The following is a 19,954-nucleotide window of genomic DNA, read 5'->3' as shown; positions in this document are numbered from 1 at the left end:
CACTCAGAGAACTGCTGCTTTCTGTAATTTTCTCTATGAACCCTAGAGATGGTCGTGTGTGAGAAATTTTAATGGATCAACAGTTTCTGAAATACTCAGTCCAGCGTATCTGGCTCCAACAACGATGCCATGTTCAAAGTTCCTCAAATTAACTTTCTTCCCCATTCTGATGCCCACTTTGAACTTCAGCAGATTGTGTCGACCATGTCTACATGCCTAAATACATTAAGCTGCTGGGTTGTCATTGGCTGATTATACTGGCATTTTTAATGAGATAAGGTGGCCTGTGAGTGTAAAAAAACAACAGAAAATGGGTCACAGGTCTTTGCAGAAAAAAAAGTTTCCTGTATATTGCCAGTTCTGGCAGCACAGTACAGCTTATTGAAACTCGTCCCTTTCTAAAGTATCCTTTAGACACTTTCAGTGCTCCATAGAGGGCCTGCTTGCTAGCATGAGCATCAGGTACAAGGCCCTAGAGTGTGTAACAGCAACATCTGTGCAGCCTGTGGTGCAGCTGTGTTTTCTTAAAGTCTTCTGGGGTATCTGTCTGTTTTGTGACTTAATTGAATATTTCAAGATAAACTTTTAAACAGCACAACAATAGCTTGGGTTGTTATTGTGAAAAAACTAACAGAACTTTCTTTTCTTTGTATTTGGAATACTTAAATCCAGGTGTGGCAGTGTGGAGGCAGCATCGAAGTCCTGCCTTGTGCTCGCATCGCCCACATAGAGCGTGCTCATAAACCCTACACTGAGGACCTGACATCGCACGTACGTCGAAACGCCCTCAGAGTTGCAGAAGTTTGGATGGATGAGTTTAAAAGCCACGTCTACATGGCCTGGAATATTCCACTGGAGGTCAGTGACCATGTTAATGACAACAAGCACAAGTCACACATGGATTTGAGGGTGGGGAATGTCAGCTTACACCTTGTCAGTAGTGCAATGTGCAATGAAAAAAGTTAATCCCTTGGAAATTGTTGTGATTTTTTTTACACGATTGTACTGCTGATACTTTAGATGTGTGCAGACAAGGAAAATAAACAGCTCTTCTTTAGTGGCATTCATTCACTATTCAGAAAGAGTCTTCAAAGAATGATGGTTCCTTTCCAAAACCCTAAAAATAACATCAAAACAAGAACTTCATAATTTCTCACAGCATGATTGACTGTTTTCCTTTTGTGACATAATCCAAAGGGAGTATTTATAAAGTCAGATGTGCAAACCCACAAATAAGCGATCATATCAGAGAAAAGCACCATAAATTTCAGGATGATCAGGCTGAGTCCAGTCTTCAGCTACCTAATCTAAATGTTGAGGGTTGAGTGTCATCTGTTATCAGCTGCTCTCCTCCCATCACAGATGCTTAGTTGAACGAGGCCCCTGACACCTCCTGAAGGCTCAAATGAAATGATTTTCTTGTGACTTACAGACTGGCCTGAATTAAATACGTGCCACTGAATAAATAAATGCTTAATATGATTCAAGAAAATGGTTTAAATGAGGACATTAGCATTTAGAAAATCCATTGTAAAGGCTGACAATAATAATTTAAAAGATTAATTAAAGAAAGTAACTGGATTATAGTGTGACTTGGGAGTGAAATAATGAATAATACAGAAAGAACAAAATTAAATGCAAAGACAGGCGCTGTACGTCATTTATTCAATATGTTGGAGCAGAAATGCCGCTGATTTACTCTTTTCAGTCTTTTCATTTGAGGCATTTGAGGCTATACTCACATATACTTACGTAATATTTTCAGCGTGTTTTCACAGTTGTATTAGTGTCAAATTTCAAGGATTTCATAAAAAAAAAAGATTTTTATTTGATCTTGGATTTGGTCAATCAAAATAAATATGCACGCTGTGTCATCTTATGTTAAATGTAGCATCCCTCAAAGGCAAAGTCAAATGTTTGTTCACTGAATCTTTTTTCTTGTCCTGAATAATCTGTTTGAATATGTAAATCCATGTTATGAATAGATGAACATCTGCAGGCAATTCATTCAGTCAATAATGAGGCGTTTAACAGAGCCTGTACTCAAGAAGCATGAAATTTTGCCCCAGCTTTAGCCCCATGAATTAACCACACAGTGAAATCATCAGTGTTAATTTACCTCTGAGAGCCTCAAAATGAGCATAGTGCTCATCCGAAGTTTGCATCCATCTGAGTTCACTTTTGGGGGAATTATGTTAAAATGCTCTTCATAGACTACAGCTCTGCATTTAACACCATAATTCCCTCCACACTCACCACCAAGCTGGAGCATCTGGGACTCAGCTCATCTATGTGTCAGTGGATCTCCAACTTCCTAACTGGCAGACCACAGGCAGTAAGGATGGGCGGACATGTCTCAGCCTCCACCACTCTCACCACTGGAGCCCCCCAGGGGTGTGTTCTGAGCCCCCTGCTGTACTCTTTGTACACATATGACTGTGTGGCCACTACCAGCTCCACCACCATCATCAAGTTTGCTGACGACACCGTCGTGGTGGGCCTGATCTCTGATAACAACGAGACGGCCTACCTGAAGGAGATTAGGAATCTGGGGAACTGGTGCCAGAGGAACAACCTCCTTCTAAACGTCAGTAAGACAAAGGAGCTGATAGTGGACTTCAGCACTAAGCAGGAGAGGAACTACCAGACCCCCGTCATCAACGAGTGCCCAGTGGAGAGAGTGGACAGCTTCAAATACCTCGGAGTTCACATCACGCAGGACCTGTCATGGTCCTGTCACATCAACACCGTGGTGAAAAAGGCCCGACAGCGTCTCTACCACCTCAGACGCTTGAGAGACTTCCAACTGCCCTCCAAGGTGCTCAGGAACTTTTACTCGTGCACCATAGAGAGCATCCTGGCGGGAAACATCTTAACCTGGTTCGGGAACAGCACCATGCAGGACAGACGAGCTCTACAGAGGGTTGTGCGGTCAGCTGAGCGCACCATCCGCTCCGAGCTCCCTGACCTGCACTCAATCTACAGCAGGCGGTGCTGGACCAAGGCCAGGAAGATCGTGAAGGACCTCAGCCATCCCAACAACAGACTGTTCTCTCTGCTGAGGTCAGGAAAGCGATTCCGCTCCCTGAAGACCAACACAGAGAGACTGAGGAGGAGCTTCTTCCCGCAGGCGATACGGTCTCTCAATCACACCACCACACAGTACTGACCCACACATATGGTTCTTACACACACACTGGACTTTCTGGACTTTGGTTTTGCACAACACTGGTCACTATATTCTTCATTTCCGGTTAATACTTGTACAGCTGCTGTTATTGTGTATATATTTATTTATATTTAGATTTCTTCATACATTCTTATATAGTTCTATATTGTGTATTGTGTATTTTGTTGTACAGTTATTTTATTTTCAACTTTAATTTATATTTTTATCTTTATCTTATTCTTCCCAGTTAAATTTACCCTTAATTCTAATTTGTGTTGTACAGTTATTTCATTTTTAACCTTAATTTATATTTTATTCCTTTCTAGTTAAATTTACCCTTTTTAATTTTTCATATTTATTTCCTATCTTATTCATAGCCTTTTCCTTTTTTGTTTTCTTTAGGTCACGAGCAGTTGTCCAAGCATTTCACTACATATCGTACTGTGTATGACTGTGTACGTGACAAATAAAATTTGAATTTGATTTGATTTGAATTTGAATTTTGTGGATGTTTTTGAACCACGGAGAGCCACATCAGCAATATTTGCATCCTCTTCATCTTAATTGAGAGAGGCGTTGGTGGTGCTAGAGGCAATGCATAGGACAACATGCAGCAGATGGTAACTGTGAGTGGTGGAAGAAGTTTCCAAACCCTGGACTTAAGTAAACTAGAGGTGACACATAAAAAAAACATCTCAATCTTAAATCCAAGAAATTCACTTAAACAACTGAAATGAAAGCTGTACTTTTAAATATACACTTAATCTAATGTTATTTTTCACCACTAGTAATATAAGGCAAGCTCTGGGTATTGAAATTTGAGGTGGCAGCTGACTAGTAAAGATGGATTTTAAGTCAAAACAGAAAAAACATTAAAACTTTATAGGGGCTGTTCAAATGCACAACAAACGGCTGCACAATGCACCTCAATGACACATTATTTGAGTCATCTTTTTACAATCTACAGGTAATCAATTCTGTACTCTGCGTGAGCATCTCTGAGTTGTCCTGTGTGTTGCTGTTTCCTTAATGCAGGACTCAGGGATTGATATTGGCGATGTGTCTGAGAGGAAGGCTCTGAGGAAGAGGCTGCAGTGTAAAACTTTCCGCTGGTACCTGGTCAACATCTACCCAGATATGAGGATGTACAGTGAAACCATCGCATACGGAGTAGTAAGCTGCCAACTCTCTCTTCATCCTAAATTCAGTTCGGTGTCTGCAAATGCCAACGCAGGGCTAAACCGTGCCTGAGCAAATCATTTTAATCACTTGTGCTGGGATATGGATGGCTGCAGTCAGGAACACAAACAGTTCATATAGACCAGGTTGCTTCAGCAACTCTGACACTTGCCTACACTACACAGCTGAAGTATTTATTATTTTTTTGATTCTTATGATTTTTCTTATAAACTGCAGTAAGGTTAATTAAAAGATACCTGTAGCATAGTCTTCTAGAGAGCGTTGCGGCACAGTTTTCAGTCAGAAATGCCAGAAAACATAACACCCAATTGGCATGCTGGCAATGCTTCTATTTGCCCATTCCTAGGTGTTCTCAAACAGCTGCATTTCCACGGTCCTCCCACGCCACATCACTACGATCCACCCTAATCCACAGTGACACACAGGCCACACTATTATCACACTCATTTTTATCTTTTTTCCCCCCCCACATTAACTGACAGTAGATAGTGGATGGATACAGACAAGGGAATAGATGAGTCTCATTACATTAATTTCCCAGAATTAGTTGACCTAATTACCCCGTATTTGTGCCATGCATTCACGGGTTACTCAGTTGTGGTGTCATGTGGGTTCATTACGTGCAACAGATTGTCAACCTTGTCTAATGAAAACAACAAAATACAAAGGCAAGGCGGCAGTGTCAAACTAATTTTTCAGTATTATTTATGCTAAAGATAGGTGTTTATCTCTGTGTGTGTGTGTGTGTGTGTGTGTGTGTGTGTGTGTGTGTGTGTGTGTGTGTGTGTGTGTGTGTGTGTGTGTGTGTGTACACGCAAGAGAAAGACAATGCGAGAAATTGCCTATTTGGATTTTGTGGATGTATACAATCAAATGTGATTTAGGTTGATTAGTTAACCCAGCCCAGCAGATTTAATTTGATTTGATTTGAGTCTCCCCAAGGTATACACTCTTCCACATGCATAACAAATACACTACTGAGAGATAAAGAAAGCTGATATTTCATGTGACATTGCCATGCCATATGCCATGCACTAACATAAGAAATTACACTTTACAGCTAGCTTATGAATTATAGCTAATGGTGTGTATTTGGATCTTTACCTATAAAGTTGCCAAGGAACTGCCAGTGCCTCTACTTTTACTTCTAGTAATGCAGCTAACTGAGTAGCCCCATTCATCATGCATAATTACCAGCCACATCCATTAAAAGTAACTCTCTCCTTAATGATCTGTGCACTTCTAAGTTTTTACTTTACTGGCCACAAAAATAGGCCCCATGGATCTGTTATTTTTATAGACTAGTATAGACCGTAAGTACACAAGATATTGCCTTTATTGTAATATGAACAATCTAAAAGATGATGGCCACAGTTTAGCCTTCATCACCAAATTGATTATTTATTCAAGCAATTGGAGGGGGGCAAAGTATACAGTTCAGTCAGATGACAGAACACATCATAAAATCCAGTTTGTATAACCTATTCCTACCCAAAGGTCTTTCTGAGCTTCCTACTCGAAAATGACATGGCCAAAATGAATGGAGTATTTCTCTGCAATTACAAACTCTCTGTAAACAATCTTGGTATCAAAATAAAGCTAATACACCTTTAAAAAGAGCCCATGAGGTTGCCATCCCCCTGGTGGAATGAGCTCTCACTCCCTGGGGCAAAGCAAGGCCCTTAGTGCTGTACGCCAGTGAGATAGCTTCTATAATCCAGTGCACGCACTGGACAAAGACAATGCATCCTCCTCTGCTCTTCAGCTGCAAAAGAAGGGGAGCAACTCAAGCTCCATTGAGTTATAAGATGCAGGCATGATCTTGGGAAAATATGCAGCATTCGGACGCAATATGACCTTGCAGCCGACAGCAGAGAACTGTGTGTGGAAGGGATGCACAGGGAGAGCATGAAGGTCACCCATTCGCTTTGCCGAAGCCAAAGCGAGAAACAATGCAGTCTTATATGAGATAAATTATATATCCACAAACCCAATGGTTTCAAAAGGGGAGCCACAAAGGGGCTCCAGCACCAAAGACAAGTCACGCGAATCCCATTTAAAAAAACATATGGCGAGGGGATGTGCACCTGGTGCCACCCTGTAAAAAAAAATAATATGACAAGCAGATAGCTGCTAAATAAACCTTAATTGTAGAAAATGAAAGGCCCTTATCCAGCAGCTCCTGCAGGAATGTCAAAACATCCACAATAGAGCACTAGAATGGGAGAGTGTGGCGGTCCTGGCACCATTGCTTGAAGCCTCTATTGGATGAGACCCTAACGCTCTGAATTGTCGCCACCACACTAGGTGGCAGGCCCCTATTAACCAAGTTTGACCTTTCAGCAGGTAAGCATATAGGCGCCACAGATCTGGACTCGGATGAACCACTTCTCCTCCTGTCTGGAAGAGGAGATCCCTGCGGAGAAGAAGCTGCCAAGGACTTGCTGCTAGCAGACTGATTATCTCTGCACACCACGACCTTGTGGGCCACCAAGGGGCCACTAGAATCAGAGAGACTGCCAACGCACTCTCTCTAGAACCAGAGGGGAAATGCATACAGGAGCATATCTGGCCATTGGTGCGCCAGCCCGTCCATGCCCAAGGGTGCATCGTGGTCGATTTTGGACAAGAACAGTGGGCAGTGAGCGATGAAACAAGGCCACTCTGTGCTGCAACAAACGTGCATGTCTGGAAAGCCAGCATATTTCCAGGAATGAAATCTGCTGACTTGGGATTGGCGAGCTCTTTTGAAAGTTCACAAAGAAACCGAGTGTCTGAATGTGTGACAGAACCAGTGACAGCTGTGTCGCCGCTTGCTGTCTGGAGCAAGCTACGAGCCCAGTTGTCTAGATAGGCTAAGATGCAGGTTCCTCTCTCTCTGAAGAGTCTGAGTGCTGCCTCCGCACATTTTGTAAAGATGCGAGGAGCAGGCAACAACCTGAACGGCAGACCCAGGTATTCATAGGCTATGCCCTCAAATGCAAACCTCAGGAACTGCCTGTGGTTCAGGTGTAAAGCCACTTGAAAATAGGCATCCGTTAGATCGATTGTTGCAAACCAATCACCTGGGCCGGCTTAATTCAAAAGCTGTCTGAGTGTTAGCATCTTGAACTTGTACGTTCATAGATACTTAAGGTCGAGGATGGGACAAAGCCCTCCCCCTTTTTTCGGAACAACAAAATAACATTTTCTGTCTCCGAAGCAGGGACCACTCATATTGCTTTTTTCTGCAATAGCGCATTTATTTCTTCCCTCAGTATCACTGCTGCCTCGTTGCCAACAGTAGTGTTGATGACTCTGCGGAAACGAGAATCATCAACGGAATTGCAACCTGTAACCCATAGCTGCGGTTCGCAACACCCACGGGGAGGTGGCGCAAGCATGCCATTGAGGGAGCCAGCTAGATGACCTGCAGCACTGCTGGTGTGACGTTGTCAATTGTAACATGGTAACATGTACATTAACACATTTTGTTGGAGGCACCTTTCCTGGGGCACAACAATGAAAAACAGCGGGAATACTTGATGTGGTCACCTGAACATTTAACACACCCGAACCAGGAGTTACAACCTGAGACATTTTGTGTGCCAGGGGTTTTTGCTTGGGAGACGGTGTTAGGAAAGTGCAGCGCCTTCTGGGGCTGACAACCTGAACAGAACTTAAGTGGTGCCTCTTGGGCGGCAACAGAGGGGGAAAAGCAGTGTCTCCACTTTCTCCACTCAATTCCACAGCTCAGAGGGTTAACCTATTGTGATGGAAATTTATGTATTGGTCCCACGTTTTAGTAATATCGCTTTTGGGTGATTTAATCCGTCTTCGGATTCGGATGAAGCCGGGGCCCCAGAGTTGGAGAGGAGAGTGTCATGCCTTGCAACAGCCGTCCATCCCAGGACTTTCTCCACAAACGTCACCCATCTTTCCAGGGTTGAGCACCAGAGCTGGTGACAAAATGTAGAGGCTTCCGGCTCTGTCAATGCTCTCCTAGCATGGACAATCCCCAGGCAGACAGGGCAGGCATCGTGCTGGTCTTTGTTGTGAAAACAGAAACCGCACCACTGAGGACAGGGGTGGACAAAAGATTTCTGCTTTACTCGCTTAGGTTTGGAGTCCATTCCAAAGCGCAAAGCAAAACGATGCACAAGAAAAGTCGAAGTTAGTGCTCCAACTGCGTCAAGTCGGCAGACAACGGAGCTAACTAGCAACAGCTAGCTAGCCCAAATCAGCAGAGGTATTCTCAGTGAGGTGAAGAGCGTAAAAACTGAGGGATGACTGTGATGACAGGGGGTATATGTGCAGGCGGGGCTGTGCGTATGTCATCACAGGTCATCCACCTTAAAGGCATGAATAAAGGTTTCTTCAGCCATGACACGCGAGGATATGATATCCCACACTTATGTGTTGTACTGAGTGAATTGACTTAAAGGAAACTTGAAGTCATTGTGGGTTGCATACCTCTTGAGCATTGGGGCTCAAGAAGATATATCAGTTCAAAAATCATTAGACTAATCATAAGATCATAAGAGCTCATGGGTTGTTTGGGTTATTCCTACTGACTGTAGGAGAGAAAAGGACAGAGCATTGTTGTGCCGTATTTACTGTTTTTTATTTTTGTCTTTATATTAAAATCTCACTGACTTTCTGTTTACAACATCATTACACTTCTTATAATCAGATTCACTACAGAATGCTTACTTTTAATAATTTTATTACATCTGTTCATTTTACATACTATTTCAAGAGCAAGAGTTGAGGCTCAGGTGTGAAATTTATGGTTTTCAGGGTTTTTATCAATTTTTATCGTTATTTTTTGATCGTTTTTATCGTTAACTCAGTTTCCCTGTGTCTTTTCCCATGTATTATGAATACATCTTTTTTTTGGTACCGGTACAGATTTTATTTTGTTGTATTACCTTAAAGCCCGGTCTGTGAAAATATTGTAGGACTGTTACCGCGCCAGATCCGCGACCCCGAACCGTAGTAAGGAAACCTCTGGCAGTTACTTGAAGGTTCCGTGACTTGCTCGTAGCCGGCAACTAGCTTACTGTACAGGTCAACTCCGCTAGTAAAAAGATCAAAGGAGGCGTAGGAAAACTGCTTCACCGAACTTTATTTCTTCTCCAACGCACAAACACACCGTGTACAGTGGGCTGAAACAGTTTACTCACAACGAGCATCGCCGACACAACTCTGGCTGCCAAGGGAGTTATTATATTCCTTTTACTAATTTTCTTTCCGTCTCTTCTGTTGTTAACCGTTACTTTTTCCCCTTCTCGTCTCTCTCTCCACACAACTACACCAGGGCAGTCCCGCTACACACATCCCAAATACATTTCCCATCAGGCTTCACCCTTAAAGGGCCATGCTTGTAATAGGACATAAACCGGTCCGTGGCACAAAAAAGGTTGGGGACCGCTGCTTTATTTGGTGTATGAAGCTGTGGGAATCACAAACTTTTTAACAATAAATAAAACTGCAAATTCTGCTGTTTATTAGGTGTAATGTTTATCACATTCACTATGTTAGCCTAGCTAATGTTAGCCTAATGTTCGCTAATCTGCCCTAGCACAAAGTCAAAAGTGCAATGAATGAAAATTTGTTTAGTTTTCACAGGTATTTGGTCATAAAAGAAAAGACTGGATAAACTGATGATCTGATGAATTACCTCTGGCTGGATAACCCAGTATCAGGCCAAAATGGGTAATATGCGCACAAGCCCACCATGTCCATTTCCATGCAGAAGTCACAATAAGTTGCAGAAGGCTGCAGTACCAGCAGAGGGAGACATTTTATTTTTAGCCAACATGAAAATAATCACAGGAAAGAATTTAAACAGACATTATTAACACATTAGCATCTAAATACATAGGGCTGTTCGATATAACGATATATATCGGTAGAGAAAGAAACCAGACTCATTGATCGCAATCCTCATTCAATGTTCTTAACGGCAGTAGAAGAAAAGGAAATCATTGATATTGTTGGGAAATTACAAACAAAAAACTCCACAGACTCTGATGACATAGATATGGAAATAGTCAAGAAAGTGATAGAGGGCATTTCCAAACCCTTAACACATATCTGCAATTTGTCCATACAAACTGGTACATTCCCGACACAAATGAAAATAGCTAAAGTAACACCATTGTTCAAAAATGGTGATAAACACCAATTCACAAATTATAGGCCTGTCTCTCTACTTTCTCAATTTTCAAAAATACTGGAAAAGGTTTTTATTAATAGACTTGACAAATTTATAGACAAACATAAAATAATAACGGATAGTCAGTATGGTTTCAGATCAAATAGATCAACATCATTGGCATTAATAGAATTGATTGAAAATATCACTAACAATATAGATAAAAGACAATGTATAGCTAGTATATTCATCGACCTAAAAAAAGCTTTTGATACAATTAATCATGAAATATTACTCGATAAATTGGAGTATTATGGCATTAGAGGAGTGGTGTTAGAGTGGGTAAAGAGTTATTTGAGAGACAGGAAACAATTTGTGAAAATTGGGGAACATCAATCAGAGTGTATGGACATTGTTTGTGGAGTTCCGCAGGGGTCAGTATTGGGACCAAAGCTGTTTATCCTCTATATCAACGATATATGTAGAACATCAGATATATTACAGTTTATTCTGTTTGCAGATGATACAAATATTTTTTGTGCTGGAGAGAACTTACAGCAGCTTTTGGAAATTGTCACACAAGAAATGATTAAACTGAAAACATGGTTTGATAGAAATAAGTTATCATTAAATTTGGAAAAAACGACATTTATGTTATTTGGAAATTATAAAAAAGATGCCGAAGCAAAGTTATTAGTAAATAATGTCGAATTAGAGCAAGTTTCGGATACAAAATTTCTGGGTGTGATAATAGATAACAAAATCTGCTGGAAACCTCATATAAAGTATGTACAAGCTAAACTGTCAAGAAGTGTCTCCATACTGAGTAAAGTTAAATATTTTTTGCCTTCCAAATCACTCCGGGTACTTTACTGTTCACTTATATTGCCATATTTGGAATACTGTGCGGAAATTTGGGGAAACACATATAAAACTTCACTTCAACCAATATGTAAAATTCAAAAAAAAGCAATCAGGATAATTAGTAAAGCTGGATATAGAGACCATACTAACGCCATGTTTTTGAAATTAAAAATATTGAAGTTTATGGATCTTATAAAATACAAAACGGCAAAAATTATGTAGATACAATATGTTACCAAGAAATATACAGAGGATGTTCTATGACAGAGAAGGAGACTATGAACTAAGGGGTAAATTGAATCTGAAGATTCTTAAAGCACGGTCAAATGTTAAAACCTTTTGCGTAACTATTTATGGAGTAAAACTGTGGAATAGCTTTACTGCAGAATTACAGCAATGCTCAGGAATTGGCAAGTTCATAAAGACACTTCGAAAATTACTCTTGGAAGGATATGATATTGAAAAAGACAATCACCCATTGTATGTATAAATATGTCAACTCGTATTTAAATTATAAATATCGTGCCAGCCTTGTTGATATAAGTTTTCTTGTGTATTGTGTGGAATATGTGATGAGGAGAATTAGGTAAATATGTGGGATTAATAAGATGTTGAGCAGGGGTAGGAGTTAATAAGTATGTGCATACTTCTTCCTACTCCTTTTCAGACCAAACAACTGTTATCTCATGTTAGACGAATGTGTTTTATTTTATTATATTTTTCTTGTTTGTCTGTACAAATACGTGTGTGTGTGTATATCTACACATATATTCATATTCGTAAATGAAAATACATGTAGACGAGTATATATTGGTTTTTTTGTTTGTTTTATTATGTCTGAAATAAATAAAGATACAGATACAAATACAAATACAAATACGATATAAAAACTTCTATCGTTTCCTAATACGCTATCGTTTGTTTCGTGGTGTCGTAAAATAAACTGTTTACAGCAATATTTTTTCATCATTTTGATGGTCATTGTAGTGGCTATATTAATTTCTTAAAGTTCTCTCTTTCTCTTATATTTAATATAACCACACGGACAAGTGCCTGTTTTTACATGTTGTTGTTAGCAACAATGATGGTAAAACCATCGCGTGGCTCCGCTGTCCGCTTGTTTGTTTTCTACTAAACCTTTCACAATAAAGCTCAAGATCCTGTTGAGACTTTTCAAATAAAACTGAATCACGTGAAAGAGTATGCAGAGAGTTTACGGATGAGAAGAAAAAAAAGAAAAAAGAAAAAGAACTGTTAGGTGCTAAAAAATAAACCTTAGACTCAAACTTTGAAAGAAAATGTATAGTTTCATGCATCGGTTAAAACACTCGAATCCAGATAAAGGACGCCCAGCTGGAAAAACTTCACGCAAGTCGAGTTGCCCGAGCGTCACAGAATTTACAGAAAATATTACATTTTTGTGATTTATATTGTTGTCAGGACGATAAACGTCTTATGATATGAGATTTTTGTCATATCGCACAGCCCTATAAATACATATTAGCCGCCTATCTTAATTGTTTGCAGTGATTAAGGACCCTGGAATGTATTTCATACCTTCCTTGCTCATTAGTGACTTCTTGGCTTTAAATATATTATCTCCGCCTGCTGTTATGGAAACTTCTGCATGCGTGTCCATTTCACACTTTGAAGAAGCAAAGCATAAAATGGAAACGGTGGCCCGGTGTTTCTGTTACACGCTTTGCAGTGATATCGGGTTGGGTTGTAGGCTATTTTTTTAATTGTTGTCATGTTGCGGCATTAATTAACAGAAACAAGATGTTGCTCAATCATAAAACACATCTGTAGTGTTTTAAACCTCTGAGCATGGGTTCATAGTCTTGACCAAAGTGGTAAGCTGATCATTTTTATTTCGACAGCCAAAAATGTCCTCACATTTTCAATTCACGTGTTTCAGGTCTATTTATTTCTCCCTCATCTTGTCCTCTACAGCTTTGTATCTAATTCCTGTTCCTATCCAGCTTTGTATTTGCTGTGCACACATTAGAGCAGTCCAATCAAATCTGAAGGATTTCATTTTTAAATCTCTCTTGTAACAATACTCCACCCACATATTTTCTGAAACATGTTTCATGCATCATCTTTCAAAAGCTAAAGGTCCTGATGGTTCAACGTGACTGTTTTCCCATAGGTGTCGCTTACTGTTACATATTTATTGTTTTTATAGCTTTAGAATAGTTTAGACCTGTACTGTTGATGTGGCCATGTGCTGCCTGTGGATCTACTGATTATCAGATACGAGTAGACATCCCCGGAGCAACTGTGTTCTTCTGATCTCACATCTTTGCCTAATTCACTCCTTGCTCAAACCACTATCCCTGAGCTCCCTGCGGTGCACTTTGTATCTTGCAATCTTGCCAACCTTTGTCATGACGCACATGAATAACCCTCTGGGCCTCAAAATCTGAGTCATGTTCATGAAGCGTAACAGTTCTGATTTACATTTTTATAGAGTAAAAATTAGTTTAAGAGGATTCAGAACATGATTCATGTTTAGATCTTTCGACCCATTTTCCTCTGTATTTCCTGTAATTATGCTTTAAACCTCATATTCTGTGAGTTACAGTGAAGATGTATGATTGATGTTGGTATTAGATGGTTTCTGTGGGATGTAAACCTCTCTGGCCTCTTAATTAGTTACATCTTGCTTGTACTGGGTTGGATCACCTTTTGCCTTCAGAACTGCATTAATTATATGTGGCATAGATTCAAAAAGGTGCTGGAAACATTCCTCAGATGTACACTTGGTACTAAGGAGCCTGAATTTTGCCAAGAAATTTCCCACACACTATCAAACCAGCCTGAATCATTGATACGAGGCAGGTTGGATCCATGCTTGCGTGTTGTTCAGAACAAATTCTGACTGATCAAATGCTGACTGATCCAGCACAAATTGAGATTCATCAGACCAGGCAGTGTTTTTCCAACCTTCAATTGTTCAATTTTGGTTATATTCAAGTTATACAATCATGTTTCATGTTTTTAGCTTCCTGTTAACAGGTATAACCAATAAAGTGGCGAGTGTAATTCTTATTTGTCTTTCTGGGTTTTTAGCTCCAAACTTACACAGTTTTGTAGAAGTATTTTCGAAGCAAAAACAAGCACTGCATCAGGAAGTACTAACTGTCTCGGTAATAATTTCCTCCCCTATGGAAGAAGAAATAATGCAGTGCAGAGTTGAACAGAGCTTCCTCGCTCTGTTCGTGGACTGTTTTTGGCTTATTGATCAAACATGTAGTACTCTGACATGTCCATCTGCATCTAAAGGACAATGGTCACTCTTTCGAGGATGCCAATGTTCACATTTTGGAAAGAGAAGCCAGATAGTTTGAAAGAAGAGTGAAAGAAGCCATCTATGTCCACTGTGAACGACCATGTTTGAACAGAGGCGGTGGCTTGCAACACCAACTGTCTGCCATCTACAATCCAGTTTTGAGATTCCTTCCCAGACACCTTAACGCCCACTCACATCCTGGACCATTTGACCTCAGGAAATCACATGATAGGGTGGGGCCAGGTTTCACAATGAGCTCACCCGAAACCTTGGCTGATTGTGACCTACACCCGTTTTCACACCTTGGCTCGTGTGATTAGGTAAAGGATCATTAGGGGGTCCTTTTGTCCCTCTCAGGGGGACACTCCCACAGGGTTTAAATCTGGGACTCTCCACCATTTGACCTTAGAACTGAAGAAGCTTCTCAGATGAGAGGTGAAACGTCTTCAAGCAACTTAAAGAAGTCCAGATGCTTTTCTTTCCAAGCTCCTTAGACTCTGACATGTAGTACTTTGGATTACAAAAGCATCATAATCAGTACATACTCCAGCATAATAAATAAAACTGACCATGCATACAAAACAGCACAGAAAATATCATTGTCTTGTAGCAGTGTCCTCCGTACACCATCGATTTTTCACACATTTGGAGTAACAAATTGAAGAACTAACAGGACTTCTCTCAGACAAAGAAAAGACACTTGCTGCAGCAAGCATTATAAAATGGTACCAGGATCAATCGACGGAGTAATAAAGTGACATGTAATTTACCACCTTAAATAATTGCCTTTTTTTGCTCAGTTAGTTAAACTCTTAAGGGTGGTCAAGAATTCTCCCTTTGAGTACAATTGTAATTCTGCAGGACAGCAAAAATCTTTTTTTTCTCGCATGTTTCTTTTCAGTTTTCTTTGTAGCTACTTCAATAAATTAAAGGAGGTGAATAAATCAAGCTGTACTAGAAAAGAGCGCATCGAGTTGTCTTTTAATTATGACAGGCTTGAATGGAAGCTCGGCACTTCGCTGCGTGAACCTTGTAGAAATTAGATACTACTGTTGATGGAAGCACATATTTCTAAAGGATGTAAAGGTAACATAACAAACTTCATTTAGTTTATAGTGTTACCTGCTTGTGCCACATGTAAACACAGTCATAGTACTGACTTTAAAAACTAAATTTTGTTTCTTTGTGCATTTCCCCAGTTGAAAAATTCTCTGAAGACTGATCTGTGTCTGGACCAGGGGCCTGATAATGACAACATGCCCATCCTGTATCTCTGCCACGGGATGACACCACAGGTTAGTGCTCTCCTAAACATCCTCTCTGTCTCCGCTTCACTTCAGCATGGAGCAAATACTAAAACTGAATATAATACCTATATATCTTGGGTTGTCTTACCCAAACTTGTTTTATCTTATCAAGATAACCTTAGCAACAGTCCCGGGTGTTTTTAAATACATATTAAACTTGTCTCTAATCGCAATACACCTCAATTTAGCTGTGAACCTTCCTGAAGGAATTCAGCTCGGAATAAAATTCCACATTATCAACAAAACAAGTTGCAAAGACCAGGGGCCCGTTCTTCGTACCTCGCTAAGTAAGTTAGCCGGATTTGACTGTTGACGATTTCGCGTGATCCTGGATCGTTCGGTTCTTCGAAGCCCATCCGGGACTTGCTGTCATAGCAACAGAGCCGTAAGCGTAAACCTGCTCGGGAGCAGGTTTACTTTATGTAAACAGGATTAGATCGCGGCCACTCAGGTATTTCCGCTTCATGTATACGAAAGCAACAGCGATATTTTACCACTGTTGTACCATAAATAAATAACATCAATGTAACTAAAGATAATGCAGCACTTGATCCTTTTATTGATGTCACACAGATACATACAGGTCATTTCCTAAAAAAGGGAAATGTACTATTAACATTCTATTACATGTATGTGATTATTACAGATGTAATTCAGATTTCAGAGTAGTAATTGCAATTTACTTCGTGTAATCAAGATGGGAGACCACGGCTATAAAAGCGAAGGTGGATTTGGGAAGCCTGTTGCAGCCATGTCCTGTCCGTATACGGGAGCCACCCATTGCGGAAGGTGCAAGATTGATAAGGAGAGTCCTCAGAATCCAGCGTATATTGCGGGACAGACAGGATCCTTTAGCTCAGCGCGACAGTGTGCTCATAGAGAGATATCGATTTTCCCGTGAGGATATTATTCACTTAACCAACTTGTTGACGAGGGGGTGCAGGACCACCACCTGTCTTTTTTTGCGCTGCCCCTTTTCTTGGTTGCTGTTATAAACAAACAAACAAACAGATTATTTCAGGGTCTCTGTCCAAGAGACGAAAAGCAATATAAGTGATCAATATTACCATTCTGTAGAATATTCTTATATTTCACTTTTACTTGTTCCCATGTTCTAGTGGGTCCTGTTGTGGCTCTAATGTGAAAGGGGATATAATATAACATAATGTAATATAATATAATGTAATATAATATTGGATAATATAGTGTGATATGATAAATCTACCCTACCACCTACTGGTGTTGGCCAGAGGGGCCGATGGCGTGATATGGCAGCCTGGCTTCTGTCCCAGGGCAGCTGTGACAGCTACCAGTGTGTGAATGTGAGAGTGACTGAATAGTGGCATTGTAAAACGCTTTGGGTGCCTTGAAGAGCGCTATATAGATCCACTCCATTATTATTGTTATTATTAAATTACTTACGAGTTTAATTTGTCAGCAACTTTCTGCCAGCCCTCTCTCCTTGCTTTTGCAGCCTTTGCAGTGTTCCCTTGCGTTTTAATTAGACTCTGAAACTCCTAAAATCCCTCACTCAAGAGTTCTTGCTCTGCTGCCGAAGAATACCGAGCGCGCTCCTTCGACATTTTCGCCGACCAATCAAAGGGTTGCCGATCAATGTTTCTACTATCGATGCGTAGCCCCTGTTGGGCCACCCAGTGATCTCACATTACTTCATCCAGCTATACTAATCGTCAACAACAGGTGTGTTCGGGGAACCGGAATAGCGAGCTCAGAGTTAGCGCGATGATTTGATCTTGGATGTGTCATTTGATCTTGGATGTAGTAAGCGACGTACGAAGAACGGGCCCCATGTTTTTGATTACAATATTTTGTACCTTGATCTTTTTCTCCAGCTTTCTGTTTACACTCTGTCTTTTTGTTTTTAATCAGTTTTTATTTGCTGTTTGTCTGAACTGCTTATTCAGGATATATGTCAGCTCAAATAGGAGGGAGTTTGTGTCTTCAAATGTTAGTACAGCGTGATTATCATTTGCTTTCTCCAGTCTCTCCCAGCATATCGATTCCATTACATCTGAGCAGGTTGTTTTCAAACTGTTTAACCTTGCTGTGATGGTTGTAAACTTGTCTCATAGAGTGTGGTTTGATCTGACATTATCCCTCTCTATTTAAATGAAACTACTGGATGTGCTTCAGACTCAGTGTGGCCTGTGTTGATGTTTACACCACTGTACAATTTAAAACTCATCCCAGAGAAATCTTCGGTGATATATCTGTAAGCTTTAGGAATGTTAATAATTATTATTTCCTTATTCTGCTTAAACAGCTCTTTTTTCAGGCCCAGATAACTTAAAACTTGTTAATTATAAATCTGTTTTGAGCTATAAATCCAGGCATATCAAACAAAGGATTGGAGTAGCACCAGCATTTCTAATGAGATTAGGGATCTCTGCTGCAAGACAAATCTGGTCTGCTCTATTTTTATGTTTCAGTGTTACATCATCGGGAGGAATTAGTCCCTGGATTGCTTTTATATTGGTACAGATACAATGACTGTTGCAAATGCATGCTCTAGTCGGTCAGAATGAGTCATTTTAAGCGTCAGCTACTTTCTGCAGATGTTGCTTTTATAGGCTTTGTGTCCAAAGTGCTGTGGTAAAAGCAGTACATAAATGTGCTAAAAGAAACCTGCCAAGGTACACATGAAAGAAAGAGTAATACAAAGCTTACACTCCCACAGTAGAACATGTTGTCAGCAAACATACAGCCCTCCAGCTAGCTCGAGCAGTAATAAAACATACCGACTTAAGCACAGCAACAACAGAAGCCACTGCCACAAAGGCCTGGCAGCTTGCACATTTCCAAACGTGAGCAGCACTGATTTTTTTTTTTTTTTAATCACTCTTATCAGATTTGTTTAATGCCTGGTGCAAAAGAGGCAGGAAGTAATTTGGGAATTAAGAGACAAATATGATTAGAGTAAAAGTAATACAATCTAACTCTGTGTTTTTAATAAAACTTTAATAAAAGAAAGTATTTTGAGTATCTTTGACTGATAATAGAGGGGATGATGTGGGATCCTTTACTTTTGTAAGTCTACTAGTAAACAATGTGAAAATACTAGAGTCACAGTTCTGCTCATGTAAAACCACAGCGTTGACAGCACAACGTGTAAAGCTGTACTCGCTCTGCATACAAAGGGGTCTAGTCAGACACTTGATACTGATCCATTGATGTGTAAGTAGCATTTTATTCTTTTTTTATGGCTGGTCAAGGTGGAGGCGTGGAGCTAATTTTAACTGTTTTCTGGACTACACAGTTAGATACTGTGGCAGCCAATGTGGGTGTTGTGCCCCTCCACTGGGTCACTAGATAAATCTGGTGAGTTGATTAGCGGGAGAAGGGAAAAAACAAAGCGACATTAATTTCTTTTTATTGCTTTAGGCGTCCAGCTGCATTTTCTTTTTTGTTAAAGGTCATATAGTTTTATCTTTTTGAAATATCTCTGGTAAAAAAAAAATGAGTGCTAACATAACATGTTTTTAGTTTTTTAAAAATGTAATTAATTAATCAAAGAGTTTCGAGTTTACTTATTTACCTTCCACCCCTGCACGATTGAGCACATTCAAATCATCGGTACACAGCATAGCACATTATGTTTGTTCAAGACGTCGTGTTTTTCACTCTGTGCTCTTCACCAAACCAAAGCAAGTTTTGTGTCAGTGAATACATAACTCGTTCCTTTGCTTCATTCTTGCAAATGATTTACAGCTTTGTCAGCTTAATATGAGCAAACATTTTCCCTTGGAAAAAAGCTGTTGGGAAGGTTTCCATCAGAGAAAGCACAATTATTTCTCTCCCCCCCCAATTCCTGAATTAACAATGAGCTTCTTTTGTTGCCTCGCCTCGTCTATCTTTTAGCCTGTGTTCAGTCAGGAAAGCAGTATAAATATGCATCTTTAATGCATGTAAATCAGCCTCACAGATCTCTCTTTCATACTGAAAGAAAACCCAAGAGCAAG

At 40.1% G+C, this 19,954-nt stretch overlaps 1 protein-coding gene across 2 annotated transcripts in view; it reads left to right on the top strand.

Annotated features, from left to right (window-relative positions):
* Positions 1–19,954, top strand: part of galnt18b (UDP-N-acetyl-alpha-D-galactosamine:polypeptide N-acetylgalactosaminyltransferase 18b) — a 100,707-nt gene that overhangs the window by 73,847 nt on the left and 6,906 nt on the right. For both annotated transcript variants that reach the window (XM_080885102.1, XM_080885101.1), the window contains 3 exons: positions 673–858; positions 4,205–4,342; positions 15,867–15,962. In XM_080885102.1, the coding sequence (XP_080741228.1) occupies positions 673–858; positions 4,205–4,342; positions 15,867–15,962 (420 nt within the window). The remainder of the gene's footprint in view (positions 1–672; positions 859–4,204; positions 4,343–15,866; positions 15,963–19,954) is intronic.

This window comes from Rhamphochromis sp. 'chilingali' (genome assembly GCF_963969265.1).
Source record: "Rhamphochromis sp. 'chilingali' genome assembly, chromosome: 6".
Classification (NCBI taxonomy): Eukaryota; Metazoa; Chordata; class Actinopteri; order Cichliformes; family Cichlidae; genus Rhamphochromis; species Rhamphochromis sp. 'chilingali'.
Note: the sequence above shows the minus strand (reverse complement) of the source record. Positions and strands in the feature narration are given on the sequence as shown.